Consider the following 27,382-nt stretch of genomic DNA (forward strand, 5'->3'; position numbering starts at 1 on the left):
ATATATATTTTTAAATATTATATAATAATTATGGAGCGTTATTATATTATTAGTAAATAGTGGTAGCATTATAATTTATTGTTCTCATTGAATTTATAATATTGATTCTATGTAGATAATACAATGCTACAATACAATATTATACTATCTTGTGTTGAGTTGAACGAATAATTCACATATCAAGTATCTTCAATAGCCTACAGTAATGACATAATTTAACATTGGCGTGTGTGATTAAAACAATATATCAACATCGATTTTATTGGAAGCTATAATTTGTGTTAAATTTCTTATATGTACAAAGGTTTTTAACTATTTTTGAACTATAGGTATATAATAATATGTTGAACTATTAAATCATTTTTATACGCACTATTTATGTATACATTACTACAATAAGTGATAACATAATATTTTCGAGAGACTTCGGCACGCGTATATAAAATTTAGTGATGAGATGCGATTTCGCGTAGATGACTTATGGTTATGAAACGCGCGTTTTCTGATCGTAATCAAGACGACCCTGCAGGCTCAAAACATAATATTATTATATATATATATAGGTACGCATTATATGTCACTATATAAATATACACACGTACACAATGAGAATGCCTATATATTTATATAATTAGATTCGATTGCGGACTGCGGTGTTCGGTGAGTGGTAAAAGTTTGATGGTAACGCGTATTAATTAACTTCACGGATGTCAAACGAAAACGAGATTTACGCGTCAGTGCTGTAAAATACCGTTCAAGGACCCCTCATTTAAGTATACATTTTGTACGTAGATACGTGAATTTGGGTCGTATATTATGTTTAAACTCAAAACTGTGACGTGAGTCTATATATAGGTGTGTGATTCGCGGAGGAAATTGAGGGGAAAACGATCGAAAATACAATATAACAATGTATAATACGAATTATAACAAAACTACATAAGTACTATTTTAGATATCGAAAATCGTTACCTACCTAAATATTATATACCAATTAATTAACCCGTGTAAGATTAGTCGCAGATAGTCGACGAGTTGGAAGCGCCTTGACACTTGATTATCTAGTCACTGCCGTTGATATTACGCGTAGTCTGACGAACGTTTTTTTTATTATTATAAGCATTCAAAGAGAAGGTCTCAATCCGTTCTGTGATAAAATGTATATGACGATCGGGGACACGAAGCAATTATGAACTCGATATAGACGTTTTGAGGTGCTCCGTTTCGGCAGATTCGGCGTTTTTATGCCTAAAATAAACAGGTAAATGACTGAGGTAACACTACGTCTTGGTATCTATAATATATTAATAATTAAAATATTTAAACCGTATTGATCGGAAAAAGGTGGAGAATCTAGTTACCTACTTGTTATTCTAATATGATGTTGAATGTATTATATAAGTACGTAATAACCTAGAATAACATTACGATATTATATTTTTTAATAGCAAATATATATATAAGTAAATTGCTCGTCTCTGATGGCGGAGTGTCTGCGATGTATAAAATATTTTATAAACGGAAAGATTATAAGTTATAATATATAGAAAGAAGTTTCAAACTAACCTGTAAAGTTGAAAACGTTTCAAAATTATAGTTGACTTAGTTATATACATTTTTAATGTTGGTATGTTGCATGGTTTCCCAAACTACGGTATTTACACATCATAATTAAACATTTATGAAATAGCGATGAACTACAATATGTTTAATGTTAATACCGTAGCTTGGAAAACCATGCAACATACCAACATTAAAAATGTATATAACTATCTCAATTATGATTTAGAAATGTTTTTAACTTTACAGATTAGTTTGAAAATTCTTTCTATATATTATAAATTAATAACTGATAAATACGAAAATAACATAATAATAAAAGTAAAATTTCTGTAGACTGTAGCGATGTAAAGATAGATTGCTGGTTTTAGTGTATTTCAATTATTTATAATATTATCACTCTAATCTGATATGAAATAAATAAATCAACTATTATAACTTTACGTCGAAGTTAAAACTTCAGGTTAAAGATTTTATATCAACCATTATATTGTTATTTTATGAATAATAGTCTCTTCCTCTTTTAAAGTCGTTTAATTTGAGCCTTGGGGGATCATTTAGTAATTTTTTTAGTAAAAAAGCCCGTTAAATTTTCCTTACTATGTAATATTTTATCTCTTACGCATTTCTAGATTTTCGACTATTTTGTCTGCACAAAATTTTTGTTATATTATATAATATATCTACAATAGCTATATAACTGTTTATGGTTATTTTTATATTTATAATTTGTACATCAATATGTATAGAAACAAATCAATTTTGTGTTAAAGGCCATGTGACTCGATCGATGAACGGTTTTTTGTTGGTTGATAACACAAATAATGATGTTATTTTAGTTATTTATACTATGCAATAGAATTATAGGTAAGTCGCGGCTGTACGCTCTTGTATAATATATAAGGTCATGACCGTTGCACGATAATAATTGATTTTGGTCGTTTGTCATAATGTCATCGTATTGTCGAGAGCATATAAATATTTGTTCAAGTTATCAACAATAACCTCGAAACGCTTGGTATTATGTGTTACATCTAACAAAGTACAAGTCTAAAATCTATATACTTAGTATATTGTAATATTTGTACTTATATAATATATACTAGGTGTGTGCCTTTGTATAATAATTGTATTATAACAGGACCATCGATAATATCAATAAAAAATAATGATAATAATAATTAGAGTAGTAAAGAAAGTCATTTATATGGAGTGGTCCATTTATATTTTTTAAATACTAACTTTTTTCAATATTTTTCCTACATAATCAGCTTAATCGGTTACAAAACGAAACATATTTTATGGTAAAAATTAAATTTTTATTATTGTCATTGTTATTAGTAGATAATAACTTATGTAACTTATAATATTTATAACTACTTAAACTAGTAATCCAAAATTCTATTTTTTTCTACTTTGAATGAGGAATTACAAATGCATCGGTTCGCCACTTCAGTCCATTAGGAGATCCTTTTAGCGTTGGGTCCTCGATATCAGTGGTACCTGGAGTACGTCTAGACAGTTCAATTGAACTACCTTAAAAATCGGTCGGAAGGATGGGTAAATTAAAATATCAATAAAAGTCTATGAGGTGTAGTCGTGGATAATATTATTATCTAATATCTTTAAGTTTGATAGTAGGCAAATTTACTCTATTATTAAAGCTAACAACATAAGATTGATTCCGCTGAACAAAAATTTGCAATGTTGTGTGTATGTAAGACGGAGACAATAAACAACACATGCGGGTGTTTTCTAAGAAAAATAATATTTAAAGGGATATAGTTGATGGGGGAAAGCGCGCGTGGGTGGGTCAATCAAATCATTTTATCTGCTCGTTTTTATTTTATTTTATTTGCCGCAATTGCTTGATATAGGTACTTATATACTTTTTACATTTGGTCCATAAATCACGGTATATGATGTTAGAATCCGACGGTTAGGTACATATGTATTTAATATATTTTATTATTTTGAGTTAACGTTCTTAATGTAAATATTTATGTTTATTTGTTGCTGTACTACAACACACTTTGTTATTGTTTTGTGCTACAGGCTTGGTGACCGCCACGTTGGGAGACGATTCTGCCTGCGCCGGCGCAAGTGACGAGACGTTAAGCGGCCGCAGCGTAGCCGAAGTTCGAGCCGGACATCTGTTAGTCCGGTGGAACGGGCCGGCCGGGTACTGTTGGAAGTTACTCCTGCGGTACTTGAACCTCACCGCCACCGAGAACGCCACCTACGGGTTCAGTCTAGTGCGTCCCGGGTCCAAATCACCCATTGTCACCATAGTGGTGAGTACCTACTTATAAACTTACCTTTTATAATATGTCTGTTCGCCATTCATCTACCGTAAAATTTCACCAATTCTTTAGATTGTCGTTTTCTCTGCATAATTTGATTTTAAAAATATTTCGCTTATATTTAGGCTATTTATAGGCATTTGAAATATTCGTATTTGTATAGGTAATATATTTCTTATAAATATCGATAAAAAAATTTTGGCCAAGACAAAATACTTGAAAAATTAATACAAAGTTCCTCATAAGTTAGTCTTATAACGATATAAAAATACATAGGCATTAATAAAAATTAAATTAATAAGAAACGTAAGAACCCAAGGTTAGGTTTGGGTTTATATTGGATTATTATTGTTTTCGTTATCGGCTTGTTTATTAAGTATATTAAAAATAGATTGTCGATCGACATATTATAGCCTGCAGTACCTAGTACCTACCTATACGGTCAGTATACCTTTAACATCGATATCGACCGTTTCAAAATTTAAGATTTAGTGTTTTAATTTGAAACTTCTTGTATGAAGTATGCACCGATCAATTCCATGGTTGTAGAGAGTCATTTTCTATGCATAAAAATATTGCGTCAGACAATTAGAGTTAGTTCGGACTGCAAATCGAGAGAAATACATGGTAATTAATTCTTTTTTTAATATAAATTAATTTTTCAAATTTGTTTATTTATTTCTATAACTAGTTCGTGTTTTTGGTCATGTTTTTTTTTTGTTTTTTTAAAACAATCGAGCAGTGCTTTTTTAGTTGCTTATTAATATGCTTTAAAATCCTAGGCCTACTGATTATGAATGAATAATTTCTGAGAAATCTTGTATAAAGTTTTAAGGTTTTTTATTAACAAATAGGTATCTATAGCACCAAAAGAGTTATGGTCTGGTATATAAATACTTATAATATGATGTTTTGGTGAAAAAATCAAGTCTCTGATGGTTGTATAATTTATGAATTATAACCGAACAACAAGTCGATTTTGTCATTAGTATTTCCATATTTTAGATACATATAGCAGAGCTATGAACATATCGATTTTACAATGATGTGTTAAGTATTTATTTTTATTTTTTTGTGTACATGTATATGATAAGTAGTTAAGTAGTAAAATGCTTCGGTTTTCAACTTCGAGTGTAGTTTTGTGTAGAGAATTGAATCTAGTTTGTACTCTGAAGCGGTATTAAAATTTTTAGTAAACAAAATTCTTGTCTATAAATGACAATTTAAATTTTCAAGTTTTTATAAATAATGATAAAAAATGTATGACGAAGTAAAAATGCTTTAAACTTTAATATACCTAAATATTTTATTAAGTGTTATTTGTTTTTAATTAAAATATATCGAACATTTTAAATGAAAATAAGTTAAAAATTATTTTGTAGTTTGAAATTTATAAAAAAGTCTGCTTATACATAAGATTTCAAATTTTAATACCTTCAAGGTTTAATATCATTTTAAAAACTATATAAAAAAAATGTCTAATAGACAGTTTTAGGTAATCAAATTTAAACACTTAAGTCAGTTTAAAGTGGTTATTTTACTTAAATATAATAGAATTTCCTCACTCTTGTATAAGCATCAGTGGTTCAGTGGTAGAATGCTCGCCTGCCACGCGGGCGGCCCGGGTTCGATTCCCGGCTGATGCAGAAATTTTTTTAATTTTTTTTTATTATATATTTAATATCTATATTTTGCATCCTTACTCATATAGACAACATAATATGATATATACTATATAGATATTATGTAATATTAGTTTATTTTTATAACAAAAGTTATATATACAAATAATTATCATTATCATTATTCTATACAAATGGTTAGGTACTATAAATATTTATCTAAACTATTACTTTAGTAGATTTTTTTTGCTTATTATATTATTATAACTTAAGATCTATATTATATATTAATTATATTATAGACATATTAATTGTACTGTTTTCATCAGAATTATAATAGTATATTAGGAATTCAGATATTTTAAACCAAAATATATGGTGTTATTGTCGTGTATACTCATATTTTTGCACTTAATATAATATGTAGTGTGGTGTGCTAGGAAGTTGAGTGCCTATTTGGCTCATTTGAGTAAAATAAAATTGTGTAATTGTGTGAGCTATAGATGTTTAAATTAATACAATGCAAGTGACTAATCAGTTGATAAAACCTATAACAATGTTTAAAAAATAATGATAGGGACACAAATCTAAATAATCGCTGTTATCTGAGCATTGAAAATAAAAAAATATTTATTTATAGTGTTCGTCCATCAGTATAATTTGATCATTCAGACATGAATTATTACTAGAAATCTGAATTATAAAGATTTGCATATTCATAATGAGTGCGTATTACTATTACTGTATATGCAATGAATAAAATTATGAATTAAAAACGTGTGTATTTCATTCGAACTGATATCATGAACTAAATTGTATATTGCATATTGAAGAGTTTAAACATATTTTGTCATAAGTGCATATAACGTATATTATTTGTGACATTGAATTTTTAATTATTACCTATACTCTGCCACTCTGGAGAAAAGTGACTCCATGACAAAATAAACGGTTTATTTTGTCATGGGTGACTCTATCAATTACTTGTTAATTATTAACTATTGAATTTGATAAACGAAATTGCTAAAAATTAATTTCTCATAATATTGTAACATTTGTCTACACTGCAAATATTTTGCATTTTTAATTTAATTTGAATTACTTGGTTATATTTTTAATTTAAAATTAATTTTTTTTTTTTAATAATAGTGTAAATTTTACACATACATGATGATTGGAGAATATTTTTTAATTATTTGTACATATAAGTGAATATTATTGTATGGGTCCATACTCCATGCATACCTATATTTAATTTTGGTCTTTAGTTATAGCAGCATGTAGAACATACTGAATAATTTCATAATATTTAAATAATCGTATACAATAATTGTGCCTGCCAATTTTTTCCCCTATTTTTAGCCTCCGTTCCACTTCTGTATTTAGAATTTTATTTAATGTATAATATTATTATCGTCTTACATCTTAACGATTGTTTTGATGAGCAATCATCGATTCGAGACGTACATTACTGCAGATTGTATGTTGATATAATGTTTATGAAATCCAGCGATAATAAAATAAAATAGAATAGAATTAGAAACAACTATTTATAAAATCGAATTATTATGCATTTGAAGAGTTTATAAAAAGTTGTATCATAAAAAATGTTATCAGAAGTATTTTTTAATAAAAAAATTATTCCGGTACCGGGAATCGAACCCGAGCCTCCTGGGTGAAAGCCAGGTATCCTAGCCACTAGACCATACCGGATCGATGTACTTCGAAGTTAAAATTATATTATTTAGGCAAAGTATATGTTAATATTTCAACAATATTGTATGATATTGCGAAAAATAATGATTTTTTTTTTTTAGTTATCAAAAAATATTCAATTATCTGTGTATGACAATAACAGTGTGAAATACGAACTACGGTATGTGTCAATAAATATTAATGTGTAATGTATAACACATTTATTTAGATCAATAGGCCTTGGGACCGATATAACAAGTATATAGTTGCATTTTAATTTTATATTATGTTGATATTAGGTAGGTACATGTTAATAATAATATAATCGATCAAACTATCGAAGTACCTATTTATTATATTTTTTATTAGCTTTCAATTCAACACTATTATAATTCAAACAATTAAAATAAAATTACATCAAGATATTGCTCGGTCATTGTATAAAATCATTTGACGACTTGACGTATCTATTAGGTACACAAAACATTATTAAGCTGTAAAAAGTTAATACAAATAATGATAATATTCGTTTATTATAATAGAGTACACACCAAATTTGCAGTTAACAATACTACATTTTATTATTAAACTAAAAAAATTTTTAAAAAATTGGTGCACTGATATAAGAAGAAAATAATATTAAACATAATTATAAATCGTACTAAAGGTATCTAAAGGTATTTGTATATTATGTAAGTATGATAATTGATAGATATATATTATGATAATATTATTTACGACAAAGCAGCGACGTTCGGCAGTGTACCAAAGATTTGTATAAAACCTATTAACTTTTATTCTCGCCCAAACCCTGAACGACATTTATATAGAAGCACTCAAAAAGGGGAGTGCTTTGGAGGTGAAGGCCCTTCAGAAGAATAATAATTTTTAAAATTATATTATACATTATTGTAAAATGCTGTTTGTCAACCAAGTATGTATTAATAATGTTTTTTTTTCGAAAAAAAAACCTAGTTAAAAATTAGTAGCAGTTATTTACTTATATCTATGGAATGTGAAAAATAAATTTTAAGCTTCTCTCTCCCCCCACAAACAAAATATACCTGAGTATATGCCTGCATGTATGTAAGTACCTATAATAATAATGAAATATATTGACTTATTACCACATAAATGAAACGCTCTGCTTGTAATAAAATTACAATGTAACAGTAGCCAATAAGTACCTGCCTACCTATATTAATACTGTGTACGCAACTATATTAGATATATGAACTAAAGAAAAATGTCGGTCATGGTGATTTGATAAAAGTTGCCCAACTTTTTAAAATATATCATCCCGAAAAAATTGATTTTGAATAAACATTTTCCCAATATGAACCAGCAACATAAACAGACATTTAGGGCCTTAGGGGTTACCTAATAAATTAGAATAATATACCTATAGTCGAATTCTTTGCACTCCCACAGATGTACCTAATGATAATGAATAAAATAATATTAACATTTAAATTAAATTTAGAAGGTGTACGTGCGCTTCTTCAACTTGTGCAACACAGCAAATTTGTATACAGAACCGGTCTTGTGTAGGTAACTACTAGGTAATTAGTTATCTTTAGTGTTAGAGTGAATTGCCATATTAATTATTATTAATTTTAACTTTAAGAACAATTTATGGGTTCTTACGTTGCGTTTTTTACGATGTTCAAATTTTAAAGCAAGATATCAGCGTTTTAAAATCATAACATTTTATTCACATACATATTCATTGATTACATAAAAAATTTTAAGTATAAAAAAAAAATCCTGCGTAATAAACTAAGAATACACATTATAATATGCTTAATTGTAAGTTTGATAATAGGACTATATTAGATCAATCAATTCAAATACTATAGATAACAGTATACGAGGTTGCACGTTCTTCTGTACTCAAATTAAGTATGTATAGCTGGTGGATCGCAAGGATAAAATAATAGTGCGTACTGATATCCTTTTAACACATTTTATAACATGAATTTATTTATGCTATGCTATGAACCGACAAAGTATATAACATGTAGGGTACACCTATTCCTTAAAAGTACCTATATATTGAAGGACGATGTAATTTAGTTCTCGTAAACTTTTATAACCGATATCAAACGAACAACATTTCAATTCAGATTAAAAATTTAAATGTCACTGCAAGTAATAACTAAAAGGTAATAAATAATAACAATAATATATTATAATATGTATTACACCTTAAGGTGTAAGTCAATATACTCATTTACTTATAGGCTGTATTATTTGATACATATTATATTATGCCGACACGATTAACAAGACTGTAACATATATAGGTAAATAACTAATATAATATAACATAACACATACCTATAGGTACATAGTCTATATAGGCTAGGTATATATATACTTAAATCTATAGGCAGGTATAAACCTAACTATAAACAGTAATAATAAGAAAATATTATACATACTATTTGTACCCATAATACAATACTATATTTTACCTAATATAATATGATAGCTGCAAATATTATAGTTAAAATACTCGTATAATATAAATTATATGATTATGAAAAAGAAATGCAGTACGTAGGTAGTCCTCTGTACTGTGTTACTTAACGCAGTTACCTATATTATTATTAGTTATTATTTATTGCTGTACATTTTTGACGAGAAAATATACACTATTTTCAAATCACGATTTAGACGGCGGACAATACATTATAACGCGTATAGCTAACTATAGAAATGATATGATATTATATATCCTGCATAAATCACATTATTTGCCCCATTTTTTGTCATTCCCATTTTTATTAGAATATTTAATTGATACTGATATTGTAACATGTATGATTAAAATGATATTACTCAATATCCATGATTAAGTTATGAAACAATAATTGTTGAAATTAAATTTGAAACTCAAGATGAAAATAAATAAAATATTGGATATAAAAAATTACCTAACCTTATATCAATATTATCGAAAAATTGTATCTATTTAATAGATAGGTACGCTAAAAATGTCTTGAATTTAAAACAATATATTGGTATACATAACTTATTGGTAAATTGAGTGTACTTGTAAAATGTTGAATTTAAGTATTTAATTTAATCATTTACTAGATTTTAAATTTTAATGAATTTAATGAATTTATAAATGCTTGATAAATTTAGATTTAAGACCTATATTTAACATTTTCTATATCGTTGTTATGATTTATAGATATTATATATATAGGCCTCAGATTTTAAAGCTGATGCTTCATATTTTATATACTATATGAGATAGAAATCTAATTTTTTTTACAAAAATTCGTTTCACTTCATTCTGATTCAAATAAATCGATTTTTTTTTCTTTATGTAAATGCTTTTGTTTTTTCAGTTATTTCACCTGTAAAATTTTTATATGTTGCTATAGTATTAATAAAAAAATTGAATTAATAAGAAACGTAAAACCCCAGAATGCGGAATAAATTATGTTTATATTTGATCATTATTGTTTTCGTTATCGGCTTGTTTATATTAACTGTTTTAAACGTATAGATTACCTATCGATCTACATATTATAGCCTGTAGTACCCACACGACCAGTATACCTTCAAAATCGATATCGACCGTTTCAAAATTTAAGACTTAGTGTTGTAATCAGAAACCTTTTGCATGAAGTATGCACCGATCAATTCAGTAGTTGTAGAGAGTCGTTTTCTATGAACGTTATAAAAATATTCCGCCAGACAATATAGAGTCAGTTTCATTTCACTACTGCGAATCTAGAGAAATACATGGTAATTAATTCTTTTTCTAATTTAAATTAATTTTTCAATTTTTTTTATTTATTTCTATAATTAGATCGTGTTAATTTTTGGCCAAGGAGAAACCCTCCTTCTTTTTTCGAAATAATATTGTTCCGTTCAATTTTTCCTGAATCTTTATATTAGAGTTATATATACAAGTTAAAATTTTCATAATATTTTGACTTTCTTTGAGATATTTATAGACAACTTAAATTTTCAATTTTTCTAATTTTTTTTTTTTTTTTGAAGTGTTGATAAAAAAATTTTGGGAGCCCAAAATAATTGAAAATTTAATAGAAGATTTCTTATATAAGTCGTGTTTATTTCAGTTAAAATAAATTCAAAAATCGTTTGTCACAATTATTTTTTATAACCGTTCAAAGTTAAAATTTTTATGAAATATGTCAAAATTTGCTAAAATTTGCAAGTAATTTTGAATTGAAAATTCATAAAACTTTTTGTATTTATACCTTTAAGGTTAAAAAGTTCACCAATAAGTTTTCCTTCAAATAGCTATACAGAATTCGAAGCTTCATTATAGGAAAAATGTTATGAGCGTTTTGAGTTTAAAATTAACAATAACGACCTCAAACGATTTTCAATATTTGTTATTATTCAAAAAGTATAAGTCATAGATACTTGAAAATTTTACCAGTTCTTTAGATTGGCATTTTCTCTACATAATTAAATTTTCAAAATATTCCACTTAATTTTTAGAATAATTATAGGCATTTGAAATATTCGTTTTTGTTAAGTTTTTTTTTTATATAAATATCGTTAAATTTTTTTGACTGAGTCAAAATACTCGAAAATTTAATACAAAGTTCCTCATAAGTTAATCTTATAGCGATTTAAAAATTATAAGAATAATATATAAACACAATTTTTTATTAGCATTTTAAGTTCAAATATTAACAAAAGTTTGTCAAAATCATGAATATTTGCAAATTATTTTGTAGTTATACTTTATAAAAATTTTGTAAATGTAGCAAAGAGTTGAAAATTGAATACAACATTTTAGTTTACAATAATTATAAAAGAACTTAAACTTTGGAGTTTTTGGTCATTAAAACAAATCACCTTTTTCACCATGCATTTGAAAATATATCTTAGGATGACAATTAATCATCTCCGTTTATAATCGTTTTTCGTATACAACGATACCTATCCTTAGATTCAAATTTAAAACATCCATTATAGTGATCTACTGTACAGCCGAGCGTTACTCACTTGACTACTCTTTTTTTTTTATTTCAAAATATTTTTACAAACGGTTTCTGTTGTTACTATACTCTAATTTCTTCTTATATTTTATACTGAAATAAACATTTTTACACTTTTAACAGTAAACAAAAAATTTCATCTGAATGTTTTTCATTTTTTAATTTCATTGTTATTAGATTTTTTCCATATAAAAATAAAAAACCTCATGGACTGCAGGAACAGTGTCCTCTAAAATTAACTACATAACATACGGTACCTATTGTAGTTAATTTTATTTTTCAAAAAAAATAGTTGTTAGCAGGTACCTCTGTTTTCTTTCTATTTTTAAATTATTAGTTTTTTTTTTTTTTTTTTTTATATATTTTTTTAGTTTTCTATGCCTCAAATGTTTAATCTTCATTTTTAAAATCGTAATATTCCATAATTCACTTAGAATCAATAAAATTAACACCGCCTGACAAACGGGCGTATAGGCAACATAACGGTACCCGATATTAATATTATATTCTATGAAAATAAATTTCTTTACCCTATCCATCCAGTAAATAATATATCAAAGAACAAGTCTCAAATTTTCAATGGATCAATTCGATCTATCGATTCGCAGTTTGATGGTTTTGAAATAGAAAAGTTGGTTAAATGTTTCAATAATCGTTGCATAAATTTATAGGAAAAATCTACCTAGGTACTGAAAAGTGGATATAACTGATATAAGTATACTTTTGATAAGTATTAGATTAAATAATATATTATACTCAATGGTAATACCAGCTATGCAATATCCACAGGACTTTAAAATCTCCTAAATAAAAATGTCATTTGAGACTACTTATTTAAAACTTCACATATAGATATATTAATGATCTTTCTTGTGACAATTTCTTAGTTCTGTATAAATTATTATAGGTACCTACTTACCTAATATGGCAAATATATAAAATAGGTACCTATACAATATACAATTAATATAATATTATTTCTGTACTGTTGGTAATTTGGTATAATATTAAAATATATGATTTTGTTGTTTTCAATATTACAAACAATTAAAATAGTATTTTTATGTCTCATGTTGATAGTTGTATGTTATACCCAACATATTATTTCATGTGTCTAGCTTTTTAATAGTTGTCGATATGTGTTATTTAATTGACTTTGTATGAAGTGTCATTGATCATTAAATACAATAATAAATCATTTAATTTTTAGGTGGACACGGATACGGACTACCATCACTGGACAACGACCATAGCGGGGCAACTTCTGAGTCAAACGCCATTGGATGATGTTAAGTATCTCGACATACTCGGCATTGTCACTGACCATGCACCACTTCGACGATACTCATCAACAGACTCATTGATGACATCTGCATCTAAACATAAAAAAACCAGCTCGGATATTCAAGAAATCAACAATAATCATATGCCTTCATTTAGTTCGCGTGTGTACAAGAAAAACGTTTCACACTTGCCAGACTTGATCAGAGAATGCGAACAATTGCGTAGATCGCCTGTCAATGAGTTTTCAGACTTAATACCAGTTAAACAGAAACGCAAGATATTTGAAGAATCGCTCACTTGTTCTTCAAAGAGTGTGGACAATTTGCATGATCTTTCATCTCATTTAACAAATATTAAGTCTAGGTCAATGAACAATTTGGATTTGGATTTAAGAGCTGTACCCGTGAAAGACATTTGTAGATATTTCGAAAGCAGATTCAAAACCAATGCCGCCAATACCATAAAATTCAGATCACTGTATTAACTTAAATATCGTTAACAAAAGTGAGTTATGGGTGATACAATGTTTATTAAACATTATGTAAAGACCTTTAGATGAAGAAAAATGTTCCAAAGATTTATGAAACTATTATGATAATATATTACTTAATGTATACTCTTAGTCATTAATAAATAATTTTGTTTTTAAATAAATGAAAAACAATAAAATATTTTGTAATTTATACAAATGTTGAGCTAAAAATAATAATAAACATAAATACTTGTATTTTTAACAATATCGAAAACAAATTACAATTTAAATTTTATCTTAAAAATGGAAGAAATTGTATACATGGGTAAAAAATCAATTTAGAGCACGCTTAAAACTGAAAATTAATTACTCCTACATTAAAGACTTATATTTTTATTTAATGACTATAATATTTATGTTGTTCTGCATATAAACTGATTTTTATCAGTTAAAAAATATACCTACTTCACCAATAATATAATATAGATACATAATATTAATTTGTCAAACTATAGTTTCATTGCTGAAACTATAATTAAATGATAAATAGGTGATTTTAATCACGAGCAGCAGAAATACATAAATGTACACCTTCTACAGGTATTTACAAGACAATAATAATAATAATAATAATAATAATAATAAAATTTATTTTGCACAAATTTGAAATCCATTTGTAAGCACCGATGGTAGAACAGGTGATCATCGTCTTGATAAGGTATCTGTTGGTTAACGTTGAACTTCAATAATTATACCCTGTTAGTCTAACAAGTAAGAACAAAAATTAGTTTCATCAATTTTAAAATATATAATAAAACATTTTACCCGTAATTAATAAAGTGTCTTTTGACGTTGAATTTAGTGAATCTTCATACTTGGAATGTGCCAGATCAGACAATTCCTCAAAATGCTTCTGTCGTTTTCGCACATTCCAATGTAGACATTCAGCCAATGAAGCAAACCAATCAGATATTTGGTCTTGAGCACATATTGATGGTAACGAAAATATAGATGTAGTTACTCGTAAGCTGTAAATAAATTATTTGTTAATGTATTTAAATATAATATTGAAAGTATTTAAAGCAAATATTGGAAAGCAAATATTCATGCAAATTGATACACATGGTCATCATTATCATAGGTCTTAAAATTATTATAATTTATTGTGATATGGTTAAATGGTTAAAACGTATATCATAAATAAATGTACGTGTTTAATAATTTAATTATTATATTTGATGTAAAAAATAAAATAATATATAAATTGGAAATTATTGGAGTTTGATTACATATGCCTGGTTCTTTCTCGCCATTGATTAGATAACTTACAGGGTGAAAATCAAATTTTACTGTGCACATATTATCCATCACCAAATATTATTCTACTTTATTTATAGACCGACCTATCATCTGCACACAACTCCTGTTGATTTCGGCCGTCAAATGAAACCCAAGCTGTTGATCTCGCATCCGGACTCAACATAATCTGCAAACAGTATTCAAATCTGCTATATCAGTACCAATACTATAATCTATATAGAATTAAAATACTTAATAGGTACTTAAATGTATAGAATTTAAAAAATGACTTATAATATATAAAGTTGACTTATATTTTAATAGACATACTATACAATATATTACTAGTTTAATAAAACCAAAATAGCATTAATTTAATACTAAAATGCTAATATCTATCAAAATTGTTAACAAATATTTCAATATTTAGATAACCATGTGCACCTCAAAAGCATTTAAACAAATACAAGCTTTGACAAATAAAAACAATGTAAAATTCATTGTAAATGTATAAAAAGTTAATACTTTGTTTTATTTTTCCTATTAAAGTATTACCTATCACCATGAAATATTTCTTGCCGATTACGACCGTCAAATGAAACCCAGGCCGTATTGCGGCTATTTGGTGATACTGTTATCTATATAAAGAAACAAAACATATCCTAACTCTATTAATCTAGCAACCATTATACAATTTTTGTTAATTTATAAAGTATTAATAAAAACTTAAGTTAAATAAAATATATAAAGAATTCCACATCATAAGTGTGAATAAATGAATAATTAAATCATACAATTTTAAATTTATTATTATAATCATTAATATTGATGAAACTAACCTACTTAAAATATGAATTTTGATAAATTTCAACCAGTGAAATCAGTGAAATTTCTTATCTAATTCAAATGCATTTGGTTGAAAATGTTATAAAATTTTAAAAACAAAATTTAAACTTTAACTAATATAAAAAAAGATCATTGTCATTAATGAAATGTATCATGTTCAAAAATATTGAATGAATATTACATAGTATACCTAACTTAATCTAACCATGTATAGTAAAGCATACGATTTGTACATAATTTCAAATATAATAGAATATAGTTATAAATGATATAATTATTAATTATACAAAAAATAAAACTTTGGTTTTATAATATATTACGTTAAATTATCATTTTTTATTTTAAACAAATTTATAAAATAGAAATAGATTTATTTTCAATTTTTAAATTGTATTTGTATTATGCTTTTATAATCAATTGTAAGCTATTTTAATATTATTTATTTTATTTCAACTATTATGAAGTAACCTACAATATTGGTAATACCTGACACAATATTACAGATTATAATGTATAGTTTGGAATATAGTAAAAAACCGAAAATAAATGGATTAATTTTAAATTAAAATATTTATAGAAACATTGACTTTATTGTAAGAATCAATATATCAATTACAATCAAGCTTATGATTTCCAAAAAATCTTTTTTAATATAGAATTCACATCATATAATAATATATTATATAACTATACAATATATAATGTGTATCTATACACATTTCAACATAAAAATTATCAATATCAAATAATTAGATAATCTCATCATATTTTTACTTTTTAAATAGTAAAGAAAGACAAGTTAAAAGAATACTTGAGAGTTAAAACAATTAATATTTGATTTAATCGAATGGTCCAAACTATATAATACAATTTAATATTTTTATCTGTTTTCAGATTTAACTATTTAAATAATAATATTATCTTAACACGTTGACTGCATACTGACACTAATTGGCATCATGAGAATCATTCAGCAACATGTATATATTTAAAGTAAAAATTCATAAAAATATTCTTATTAAGTGTTTAATAATTATATGATGTTAATAATACTTATTACTAACTATATTATAAACTAAGACAACTAAGTGTATGATTAAATTAAATGTTAAAAGACTTATGTAATGTTTATGAACAGTATGCAATTGTGTAAAAAAAGTATAAAATACTTAATAATGTTTAATTTAAAATTGCTTAATTATTTTTTATCACTAAGTGTGGAATTCTTTTAAAATAATAATTTACTTTTAATTCAACACCAGCTGGTACTACTATTGGCCTGAAAGACAAAGAATGAGGGCATATAGGTGTCACCATAATGGCTGGAACACTTGGGTGAATCATTGATGCACCCGCTGCAACTGCATATGCTGTACTTCCAGTCGGTGTTGAAACAATCAAACCTAATAACAAAAATTAAGTTTTATCTAATAAATCACAAAATTGTGAGTTAAATAGTAATTTAAATATTTGAACAGCTAGAATATAGTAGACAAATTTTGGTATTTTGATGTTTTTTTGACACACTAAAATATATGTCTTGAATTATGTAGTTTCAAATAATCTATTTTCTATTATACTAGTAAAACAAGTTTTAAAGAGTTCTATTGCTAGGAATTATCTTAAATTTGTTTACTAAGTGTTTTTATTTTATGATACCTAAAAAATAAAAATATTACCTATTTCAATAACAACGAGGTTTATGTGAAATTAATCTCTAAAAAGATTTAAATTAATATAAATTTTAAGATCTTGTAATACATTTTACCTACATTGTTTTAAATATTTTTTTTTCTTAATATGTACTACAGTAGTTATTGTTGTACTTCTACTAAGTCAAACTTAAGAAACATATTCGGTGGCAACTAATTTTATCAGGTGACAGTTCCATTTATATCACTCATAAAATTAACCATCTGAATGGCATCCATATATTTCTTTGCACACAAGTTGACTGCCGATTATGTTTCTTTAATTGAATAAAGTATTTTTAAAAACATTTGTAACTCACAACTAATTTAATAGTTATCATTGTATATCAGTGTAAATTTTGATAAAACTGAATACTTTAATAATATAATTTATTTAATAAAAAATGTATTTATTACCATCTCCTTGAACAGATGTAATGTACTTTCCATCTAAAAATAAGTCTATGTTTGAAAGGTATGGTGATGGTCCACGGTCAATAACCACTTCATTAAGTACCAGTAAATTTGTCTCAGGCTTTTCTTTATCTTCATTTTGCCTATCAATTATACACCTAAGTCTACTACGTAACGTTAATGCAGCGTGTCCTTCAAGTACATTAGTCACTTGCTGCTGAAAATTGTCAAACTTAAAAGGTGTTAAAAATCCCAGGGAGCCCAAGTGGAACGCCAAAACTGGTGGTACGGATTGCTGAAAAATAAAGTAAAATTTTAATAAACAATAATAGAATTAATGATGAAATACTAATTTTGAAATTACCTGAAACAAAAGACTAGCGTAGAGTAGAGTACCGTCTCCACCTAAGCAAATAATGAAGTCTATTTTATCTGTTAGATCATCTTTGCCATCTTGGAAAGAGTTTAATTTATCTCGTACTTCCATGAAGCCCAAGTTACTAGAGAGCATTGGGTCTTCCATCACAGAATGTTCCACAAATACTATCATGCTTTTTTCCTAAGAAAAAATAAAAATTTTTGAATCACCAATTGACATTACCTTCTTTTGAGCACCCGATTAAAGATATCCTTACTTGTATTAGCCATCTGACGAGTTCTATGAATGGTGGTAAAACAGACATGTCTCTAACTTTTTTTATCACCAATACAGACAAAGGATTTTTGTACCATGTCAAGCGTTGACTGGCCGGATCTTGAATCGTTCTGGACAAACGGAAAAAAATAAAAAATAGGTAATATAAAAACAATTTGCGATGATAAATCACCATTTAATTAACTTACGTGATCAATGCAGAGGTTTTCATGATACGGCCACATGGTCCAAACTGTTGGACGGGGCTGGGGGCGTTCAACGACCGCGTTCTCCTGAAAGCAAAAGAATGAAGAATTGTCGGTCATTAAATGAACTGTAACATAATTAACGAACAACACATATGGATAGAACGAGAGGACAGCGGATCGAGTTGTCGAGTCACAAAATATTTTATACAGTTCTATGACGTGTTAGTGCGCTTACGGGTCAATGTCGTCCGCGACCACCGGACCCTTCGTGTCGTTCATGATTGCAGCAGTGCGTCAAAAATTCCGTTTTACATGCCGGTTTTTTAAAACAACTACGGACCCGGTCGTCGTGAGTTTTCGATATCTCCCATGTGAGGGGGGGGACACAAAAACACCACTGGGAAACAACAAGACCCGGTAACGATGAACGGCCTACGATCGAGAAAAACGGAAATCCGGGAAATCGTTTTATGACAATATTATGAAAAATAGTGATAACTGATAAGCATAGCATAAACCGCGGTGGTCGAAATGCCAAACCGACGAACGTCGTCAGAATAATAATATTATCAGATGATGGTTATCACCGTTGTCGTGTGGGTGGGTGGGTGTCGTAGAGATAATTTCAATGGTTTGTGTACGGCGGAATGCCACTTCTGCGCTACCACCACGAACCCTGTCCGTGGCTATACCACCCAACGTCGTGTGGGATTTAGTCTGTTAGTCGCTAGAGCACGCTGATAGTGGAAGGACGTATCCGGCTGTATCAGCAGCTATTCGTTAAGTCACTAAGTTAGTAAGTAGTAAATTGAATAATGCGATAACAATAGTAAATAATATCTATTTGCCTAATGCTATTATTATATTTTTTAATTTCATGTTCATAACTTCAGCTGCGACTTACGAGGCCCGTTGTCTGTATCGAGCGATCACATTTAATAATATTATTGTTTACGATAATTATATAATATTATATAAGTACGTCTGCATCGGTGTTTGATCAATGGGCTCAGTGGGAGGAGGTTTGGACACTTGGAGTGTCCCAATACTAAACAAAATAAACCTGGTATTTTACATTTTTACTACCTACTTATGATTTCGAAGACGCATCTCCTCCTGTAATATTGTGAATGCAGTAAGATTTTGTTTTAGATAAATCAAGCCGTAAGGTGGGTTTTATGGGACCCATAAGGGATTTAAAATACCCTGATTATTGTTATACGCTTATGAACTGCGTGGTATAATGTTAAATTTAATAAATCTAATTGAAAATATGTTTAGCACCAAACTCAATAGTAATAATAATAATATGTATAATGTATGGTATAGATGTACTCATACAGTGTATTATTGCACTAGTTTTTATTTAATAACCTTCGAAATTAATTTTCTTTTTTTTTAATACAATAATAGTGAGATGATTGTGATGTCCTCGAAATATGTGACCCAGCAAGTTGTGTCAACACATACTACAATTAAACTTAATTTAAATAATGAAATGTATTTAAAATTCCATATAAAAATAGATAGGTATAAACAGATATTCATATTTACATAATATAATAATTATAATTTGTATAGCAAAATCAAGTTCCTTCCTTTAATATAGCATCAATTATACATAAATTATAAATTATTTATCGACTTATCGTATTTAAATATTATTTAATTATTAAACGTTAACTATATTATACGTAGGAACTATTTGTTTATCAAATCACGTTGGATTTATACTTTATAGTAGGTAAGATTATTTGGTTTTAAATTTTATAGAGTACCTTAGAAATAATTAATTCAAATTTTAAAATGTATACGCAAAAATTAGTTTTATAGAGTTAATATACCTAAAAATATATGAATTGGCTATGATAAATTTTTTCAGAACAATTTACGGAAAACAAAATTCTTTATCAGATGCTGAACAGTCCGATGAATTATTTTGAATTTATAAATATTTAAATTTCAAAAATATTAATTGAAATAAGTTAATGCCGAGACAAGAGGATAAACACGGTAAGATATTACATATAAATAAATAAAGTTTATTATGTATTATATTTATATACATATACCTAATTATAATTCCTGTGCAATCGTCTTCCATAAATTATAATGTTAAATGTAGGTATTTAGCAATTAGCTATAAGACAAAGAAAGTCTTATTTGAATTTATAATTTTATATTATTTACATATGAGTGTCGAGTAATATGACCAATGATAGTGTAAAGATTATGCTCCAACATTATATGATATCCATAAGTGTGAGATGCATACCTATATTAATATACATTTTTATTCGCTTTATTGGGTTTGAAAAAAATTATTAATTTCTTATAACCGAATATTTTGCATTAAGAAGCTGTTTCTATTTCGTATACTTTTACATTCAAAAATAAATATATGTAGGTAGGTATGGTTAATTTCCGCATTTCATTTTTTGCATACATTTTTTTTTTTAAATACTGACCATGATAAATAATATAATAATTGTATAATTAGGTATGATGGTAAAAATTAAAAAAAAATCGACCACAAAAAATTTTTTTCGTTGTACTTGAAGTTTTTTGAAGGAGGAAATTTAAGATCAAGTACGTTTCGTGGTTACGTATAACGGTTTTCTTGTCGACGTAATGTACCTATTTAATATTGAAAGATGTGTAATAATATATCTAATGTACTTATTTTAATGAGATTATGTTGGTTAAATTTTACCAAAACATGTCTCATAAATTAAAATTACATTTAAATATACAAGTATACAACAATAGTGATTCGTCCTTCTGCAGAGATCCATACGTATTGATTATCTAATTGAATACCGTTTTACATATAATGGCAGTATAAACTATAAGTTACTATAATATCACAAACATCTACCGAAAATGTTGGTCAATCTTAAATCGTTACACTACTCTTCAGTTTTTTACTAATACATTAATTATTATAAACGGTTAAGTATATAGCATCAACGATGCGTATTGTATTCAAATTTCTCGCACGTATATTATACACAATACATAGTTTACACTTTTTTGATAAATCAATAATACCAATAAGTTATAGGTATAGAACCATAAACGTATATAATACAAAAAATAACATAAATTTAATATTCTGAATATACAATAGTATTGCCAGTATTGGTAAACACGGGTAACCCTATTCGATGAAATTTTGTGTTTGATCTAACAATCACTATACTTTCGAAAGCTCGATAATAAACTTTGATGGTTTGTTTAAACTTATATCTATGATCAATGATTCTGGTCCTTGAACTACAACAACAACAAAAAAAATTTATTGTAATTTTAGATTTTGATATAGATTATATGAATGTATAATATAATAAACAAAGAGTTTTGGTGTACACAAAAATAATATTACTAATGGATATGGACTACTATAGTTGTATGGTTCTAAACTCTGAAGGTTAGTCGTAATTCATAAGTCATAAGTGGAATTTATAGCCTGAGATAGACATAGGTCAGCAAAGCTCTATATAGTTATGCGTACTTGCGCAATTTGGATTTACAAGCCCAACAGTGTTTATTTCGTAGGGGGGCGACTGGAGGGGGGATATTACCCTCCAGAGATAAATGTATATGATATTTTTACTTTCCTTTATTATATTTACTCCTATGGCATACCCCTTGAAAATGTACGATACCTCTCATCTCCAGTATAGAAGGTATGAAAAATAAACTGAAGTCTAGTGTCAAAAAAAGCAATGAATTATAATTTTTATGTATTTTTTTTAATTTTGACCCCTCAAAAATAATATTAACAGCATTAATTCCACATTCTTTAATAACAAAATAAATATTCATAAAATTAAATTAAAAATCATAGTAGCATACCTATATTATGTATAGGTAGAAATTATAAAAACATAAAACCATGTAAAGAATAATATTGCGTAATTGTATACTTTTAAAGTATTTATTTTTAACAATAACATAATCACAAATGATCAATTTTCAATCCAAAATTTGAAACAGTTAACAAGTATTTTTCTAAAAAAGATCGACCTTTTTCATTTTTAATAAAAGGTGATGTAGGTCGATTATACATATATATGCGTTTATCCCTATTTAAAATGATGAAGCGTTAATTATTATCATATGTTTAACGCATCTATTATCTAAATCGACTAAATCACGTGATTCTGGAATAGTGTCACTTATTTATATGATTTTATCACGACTTCGTTTGAGTATTTATAGTATGCAATGTAATAATAAATGTATTTATGTCATAATAATATTTATAATTTGTTATTGTTATGTGATTCATCGGATTCAAATTAACAGTGTCTATATTTAAACGGACTAAAAACTTCGTTATTATATTGTAGGTACTAGGTCACTGGGTATGTATAGGTACATAGTTTTCGATATTATAGTAAACAATTGGAATTTGGCAATTATATTATATAGTTAATAAAACATTGCAACTGTATAATATAAAATTACCATACTATGTATATTGTATATTATGTGGCACCTCTAGTAGCAGTAAATAAGTATAATATTAATTAGGTATTATAGTTACGCAAATGGCATAGAATAGATATTATTATTTATTATCAGTAGGTGTTCACAAAACCACGAATTTCCAGAAAATTCTACCAAGGTCTTTGACACCAGTGTAGTACTATTTTTTTTTCATAATCTACGTACAGAGTAGGAAATATTTAATAATTTATGCGGTATTATACATGTTTTGTACATAATATAGATACAACAGCAAAAAACTATAGAGCATAGATATTTAACCTATTATGCAAAGCTTATAGCACATGTTGTATACTACGATTTTTATTTTTGTGGAAACTCTAAGCCAGTAGTTCTCAACCATTATATATGTATATATTAGTATATTTTTTATTCGATTTGGTTAGGTATATATTAAATTTTATTGAAAATTGGAATTTTTATTAGGTAAGGTTAGGTTAGGTTAGGTAAATTACTAAAAAATACGTTAAACACACGTCATAGTGAATCGTTCGTCTGCTACACAAACACAAGGTCATCAACACACGTGGTTTATATAATGATACTCACACATCACACAATGTCAAGGTCTGTAATATTTATTGAAATTACTATATTATTTTGTTTTTTCGTTCACAAGCAATTGGGTGTGAACAGTACGCATACTATTAAGTATTAAGTGTACATACATTTGCAACATATACTATCATTAACAATGTATAATTATGGGGTTAAGTTTTGGTACAGCAGTATATACAGGGCGATTTGCCAATTCCTGTCATTTAAAGAGTGTTTTGTAGTAATACAAACTTTTATGTTTCAATTGACAATCGGTCTTTTTTAACATTAATTGTTGAAAATTGCGATGCGTCTAAAAAAATTATTAGGTACACCAAATGTACTAAATATAATAACACTCAATAATAGTCGTATGTCAATTAATATAAAATAAACCTGCAATCAGTATAATACTTATTAATTTTAATTATTATCTTTATCTTTACTAACATAAAATGTAAATCTAATATAGTTTTAATATTTTCGTTTAAGAATTTGGGGATATTCTTAAAACTATCTCTACTTAGTATATACTATATAATTTAATATATCATTTTTGCTTAATAGGAGCTCGAAGTTTATTATTAATTCAGAAACTAGTTCAAATTTCGATTTATATCTTTGTGTACCTAGTGCCTACCTGAGGAATTCAATAGAAAAATTTACTTAAGAATTTACAGTAAAAAATAGTTAATCTCATTAAAAAAAAAAGATTTTGTGATATAATAATAGATAATTTCTGATGATAAAATCCAAAAACTGACATAAAACATAATCATTTAAAAACAATAAGTATATATTATTGTCTAATTTTTTGAAAATTTGGACTTGGAAAAAAATGCAGTTTTTGAATAAATTCGTTATTGACGGAAAAATAAATGTGGGGAGGTGTTTGGCATATCACCCTGTTAAGTCGTATTTATAGGACATCTCATTATTACCTCTTGATATTAATGGGCGGCACTGATCGGGTCAGAGATTCAATGGTTAATAATTATAATTTATATTTTACAATGATTCTGCAACTAACTACAATATTAGTTTGAAGTTACAATGTCATAGAATAACGTGCACACACTCGGTAGACGTGTGTGTACAAGCCAAATACGATAGTATGCGCATGCATTGTTTTTATGCTGCGAGTGTGTTAGGGTAATAATAATATTAATTTCACAATGAATAAAAAATATGCGAAAAAACGAACGGCAGTTGATATAATAATTAATAATACACATATATACCTGTTGCAGGCTTATAAGCCTGTGTATCTATAGTTATAACTTATAATATAATGTATATTATTGTATATAACAACAACTACTGTCAATTTATTCAAAATTACATTTAATAATATGCCAATATAATAATATAGGTGAACTTACATTTTTCGATAAAACTCACAATTTGTTTTTTCTACCTTACACGTTTTAACATTAATGAAATATTCGAATTCCACAACGACCTCGCGTGTTTCATCGTATATTTCAGTATTTGTAACTGCATATTATATAGGTATGTAATATACATAAAAGTATAAATAATATATCGTATAATATACGTTTCAATGTCGTATTTAACTTCGCCGGCCGTCAGTTTTTTTCTTATTAACGTATTTGGAAAATCATTATGTATTTTATCAGAGAATCACCATTATTACTATAATTTATAAATGAATTTATTGATGTAAATATTTTAAAATTTAAATCACTGATTTCCATTATTTTAAATAGTCCGCTAATACTAACGAGTAGTCTTTAGAATATTACTTTAAAGTAAGGATAATAAAGATAAGGATAATACTATAAGGATAATGGTCCAAAATGGTCTTACAAAAATATGAAATATTTATGTTGGTGTAATATTTATAATCTAATTAAAATTTTTTTTACAAACTATAAAATACTACATATCTAATCAATGAGTTTCAATTAATAGGTTCTTTAATTTTCAAATCATCATAGTTCCCTTCAATCGACAATATCACTATACCGGCTGTTAATGTACAAAATTAAATACCTAATTCAAAAACTGATAGTTAAAATTTCATTTTAAATATCTATAATTATCAACATTTTCAAAAAGACATCTGCTTAATAATTTACAGAAAAAAATTATGTTTTTTTTAGGGGATGAGCATTCAACTTGAATCACTCTGTATAGTGTATACGTATACAGATATATAGCCATTAGCCATATCGATATACCTACTATATTTATATACGCGTTATATTGCGTCTGATTTATTATGGATGTGTGTAATTTATTAATTATTATACATTGCAAAGCATTTTGCAGAGTATTTCATTGTGTGCATGTTCCCATCAATAACTTCTTATCCATTAAACATATTTGAAGTATGATTTTGGAAAATAAAATTATCGTATTAAAAATAAGAAATATCTACTGAATCCACTACTATTAAAATGTAAAGTATTATTTTCTTTCAATTTTTATTCAAATAATAATACATACGTTTCAAATTTTCAGCAAGACACGGGTTACAGGAGTATGATACAATATAAGAACGGACAATATAGCTGGTGAGTGGTGGGCGAGTGTGCACGGGGAGGACAAACTGCATGTTGAGACACGATTTATGCTCAATATTTAAAGTGTGATATATACACATACATGACACATAATTCACTTATTTCAACTATACACATGATATTATATTATATACGTTAACGAATTATAATATATGCAGTTAACACACCGTCGATGTGACGAAGAGATTAAAAACAATAAAAAAAACATACAAATCGCCTTTGCCCCGATTTTCGTGACGACAGCGGGCGGTGACCTCAACTTCATTCTGACAAATAATGTAACATAGGAGGTAGATACAAGTTATTGTAAGTAGAATATACGCCGGTGCGTATAGGTATGTAATGTAACCACTTGTATTATAATTTGCTTAGACTGTTTTACATATTACGTATATAGCACTAATAACACGGTTTTTTTTTTTTAAAAAAAAAAAGAAAAGATGTTTACGCCTGGACCGTTAAGTCTGCAATATGGAACGTATAAAATCACGACGGTGATGATGAATTTACTAATCTGCGAATGGACTTCATCAGTCGATAAACTCACTCGAGCCAATCATTATTATAATGTATACATAGAAATAATATTGTCAAATAGACATATAAATACATAATATTATTATCCTACGAGTGTATTATGTTGTGCAGATGATGCAGACCGAGAATCGTTCGCTGTATCAGTGACCAGTGTATAGTTTTATTACCGCATAGTTATAGGTATTATAACATTATTATCTATACTAATTATGCAGTCA

The 27,382-nt window shown here is 27.0% G+C and overlaps 2 protein-coding genes, 1 long non-coding RNA gene and 2 other non-coding genes across 12 annotated transcripts in view; 3 read left to right on the plus strand and 2 right to left on the minus strand.

Annotated features, from left to right (window-relative positions):
* Positions 1-14,130, plus strand: part of LOC114128432 (uncharacterized) — a 42,835-nt gene extending 28,705 nt beyond the window's left edge. The window contains exons 2-3 of the mRNA XM_027992949.2: positions 3,616-3,854; positions 13,388-14,130. Coding sequence (XP_027848750.1) covers positions 3,616-3,854; positions 13,388-13,945 — 797 coding nt within the window. The 3' untranslated portion in view covers positions 13,946-14,130. The remainder of the gene's footprint in view (positions 1-3,615; positions 3,855-13,387) is intronic.
* Positions 5,439-5,509, plus strand: Trnag-gcc (transfer RNA glycine (anticodon GCC)). The gene has a single exon. It is a non-coding gene; the product is annotated as a tRNA-Gly (tRNA).
* Positions 7,127-7,198, minus strand: Trnae-uuc (transfer RNA glutamic acid (anticodon UUC)). The gene has a single exon. It is a non-coding gene; the product is annotated as a tRNA-Glu (tRNA).
* Positions 14,131-14,563: 433 nt separating the features above from the next.
* The window catches only part of LOC114128433 (NAD kinase-like), a 65,700-nt gene continuing 52,881 nt past the window's right edge, over positions 14,564-27,382 (minus strand). For 5 of the 8 annotated variants that reach the window (XM_050202741.1, XM_050202742.1, XM_027992953.2 and 2 more), the window contains exons 2-9: positions 19,027-19,110; positions 18,819-18,948; positions 18,548-18,742; positions 18,187-18,478; positions 17,324-17,481; positions 15,337-15,419; positions 14,759-14,961; positions 14,564-14,697 (exon numbers count right to left, since the gene is read on the minus strand). In XM_050202741.1, the coding sequence (XP_050058698.1) occupies positions 14,693-14,697; positions 14,759-14,961; positions 15,337-15,419; positions 17,324-17,481; positions 18,187-18,478; positions 18,548-18,742; positions 18,819-18,948; positions 19,027-19,110 (1,150 nt within the window). In that variant the 3' untranslated portion in view covers positions 14,564-14,692. Of the gene's footprint in view, positions 14,698-14,758; positions 14,962-15,336; positions 15,420-15,787; positions 15,871-17,323; positions 17,482-18,186; positions 18,479-18,547; positions 18,743-18,818; positions 18,949-19,026; positions 19,111-19,261; positions 19,574-27,382 lie in introns of those variants that run through there. The other 3 variants (XM_027992955.2, XM_027992951.2, XM_027992954.2) reach the window with 3 other exon arrangements.
* LOC126550710 (uncharacterized) lies at positions 25,500-27,206 on the plus strand. The gene is made up of 5 exons (XR_007604765.1): positions 25,500-25,590; positions 26,364-26,503; positions 26,566-26,618; positions 26,786-26,933; positions 27,063-27,206. It is a non-coding gene; the product is annotated as an uncharacterized LOC126550710 (long non-coding RNA).

The sequence above is a fragment of the Aphis gossypii genome, chromosome 3 (genome assembly GCF_020184175.1).
Source record: "Aphis gossypii isolate Hap1 chromosome 3, ASM2018417v2, whole genome shotgun sequence".
In the NCBI taxonomy this organism is placed as follows: domain Eukaryota; kingdom Metazoa; phylum Arthropoda; class Insecta; order Hemiptera; family Aphididae; genus Aphis; species Aphis gossypii.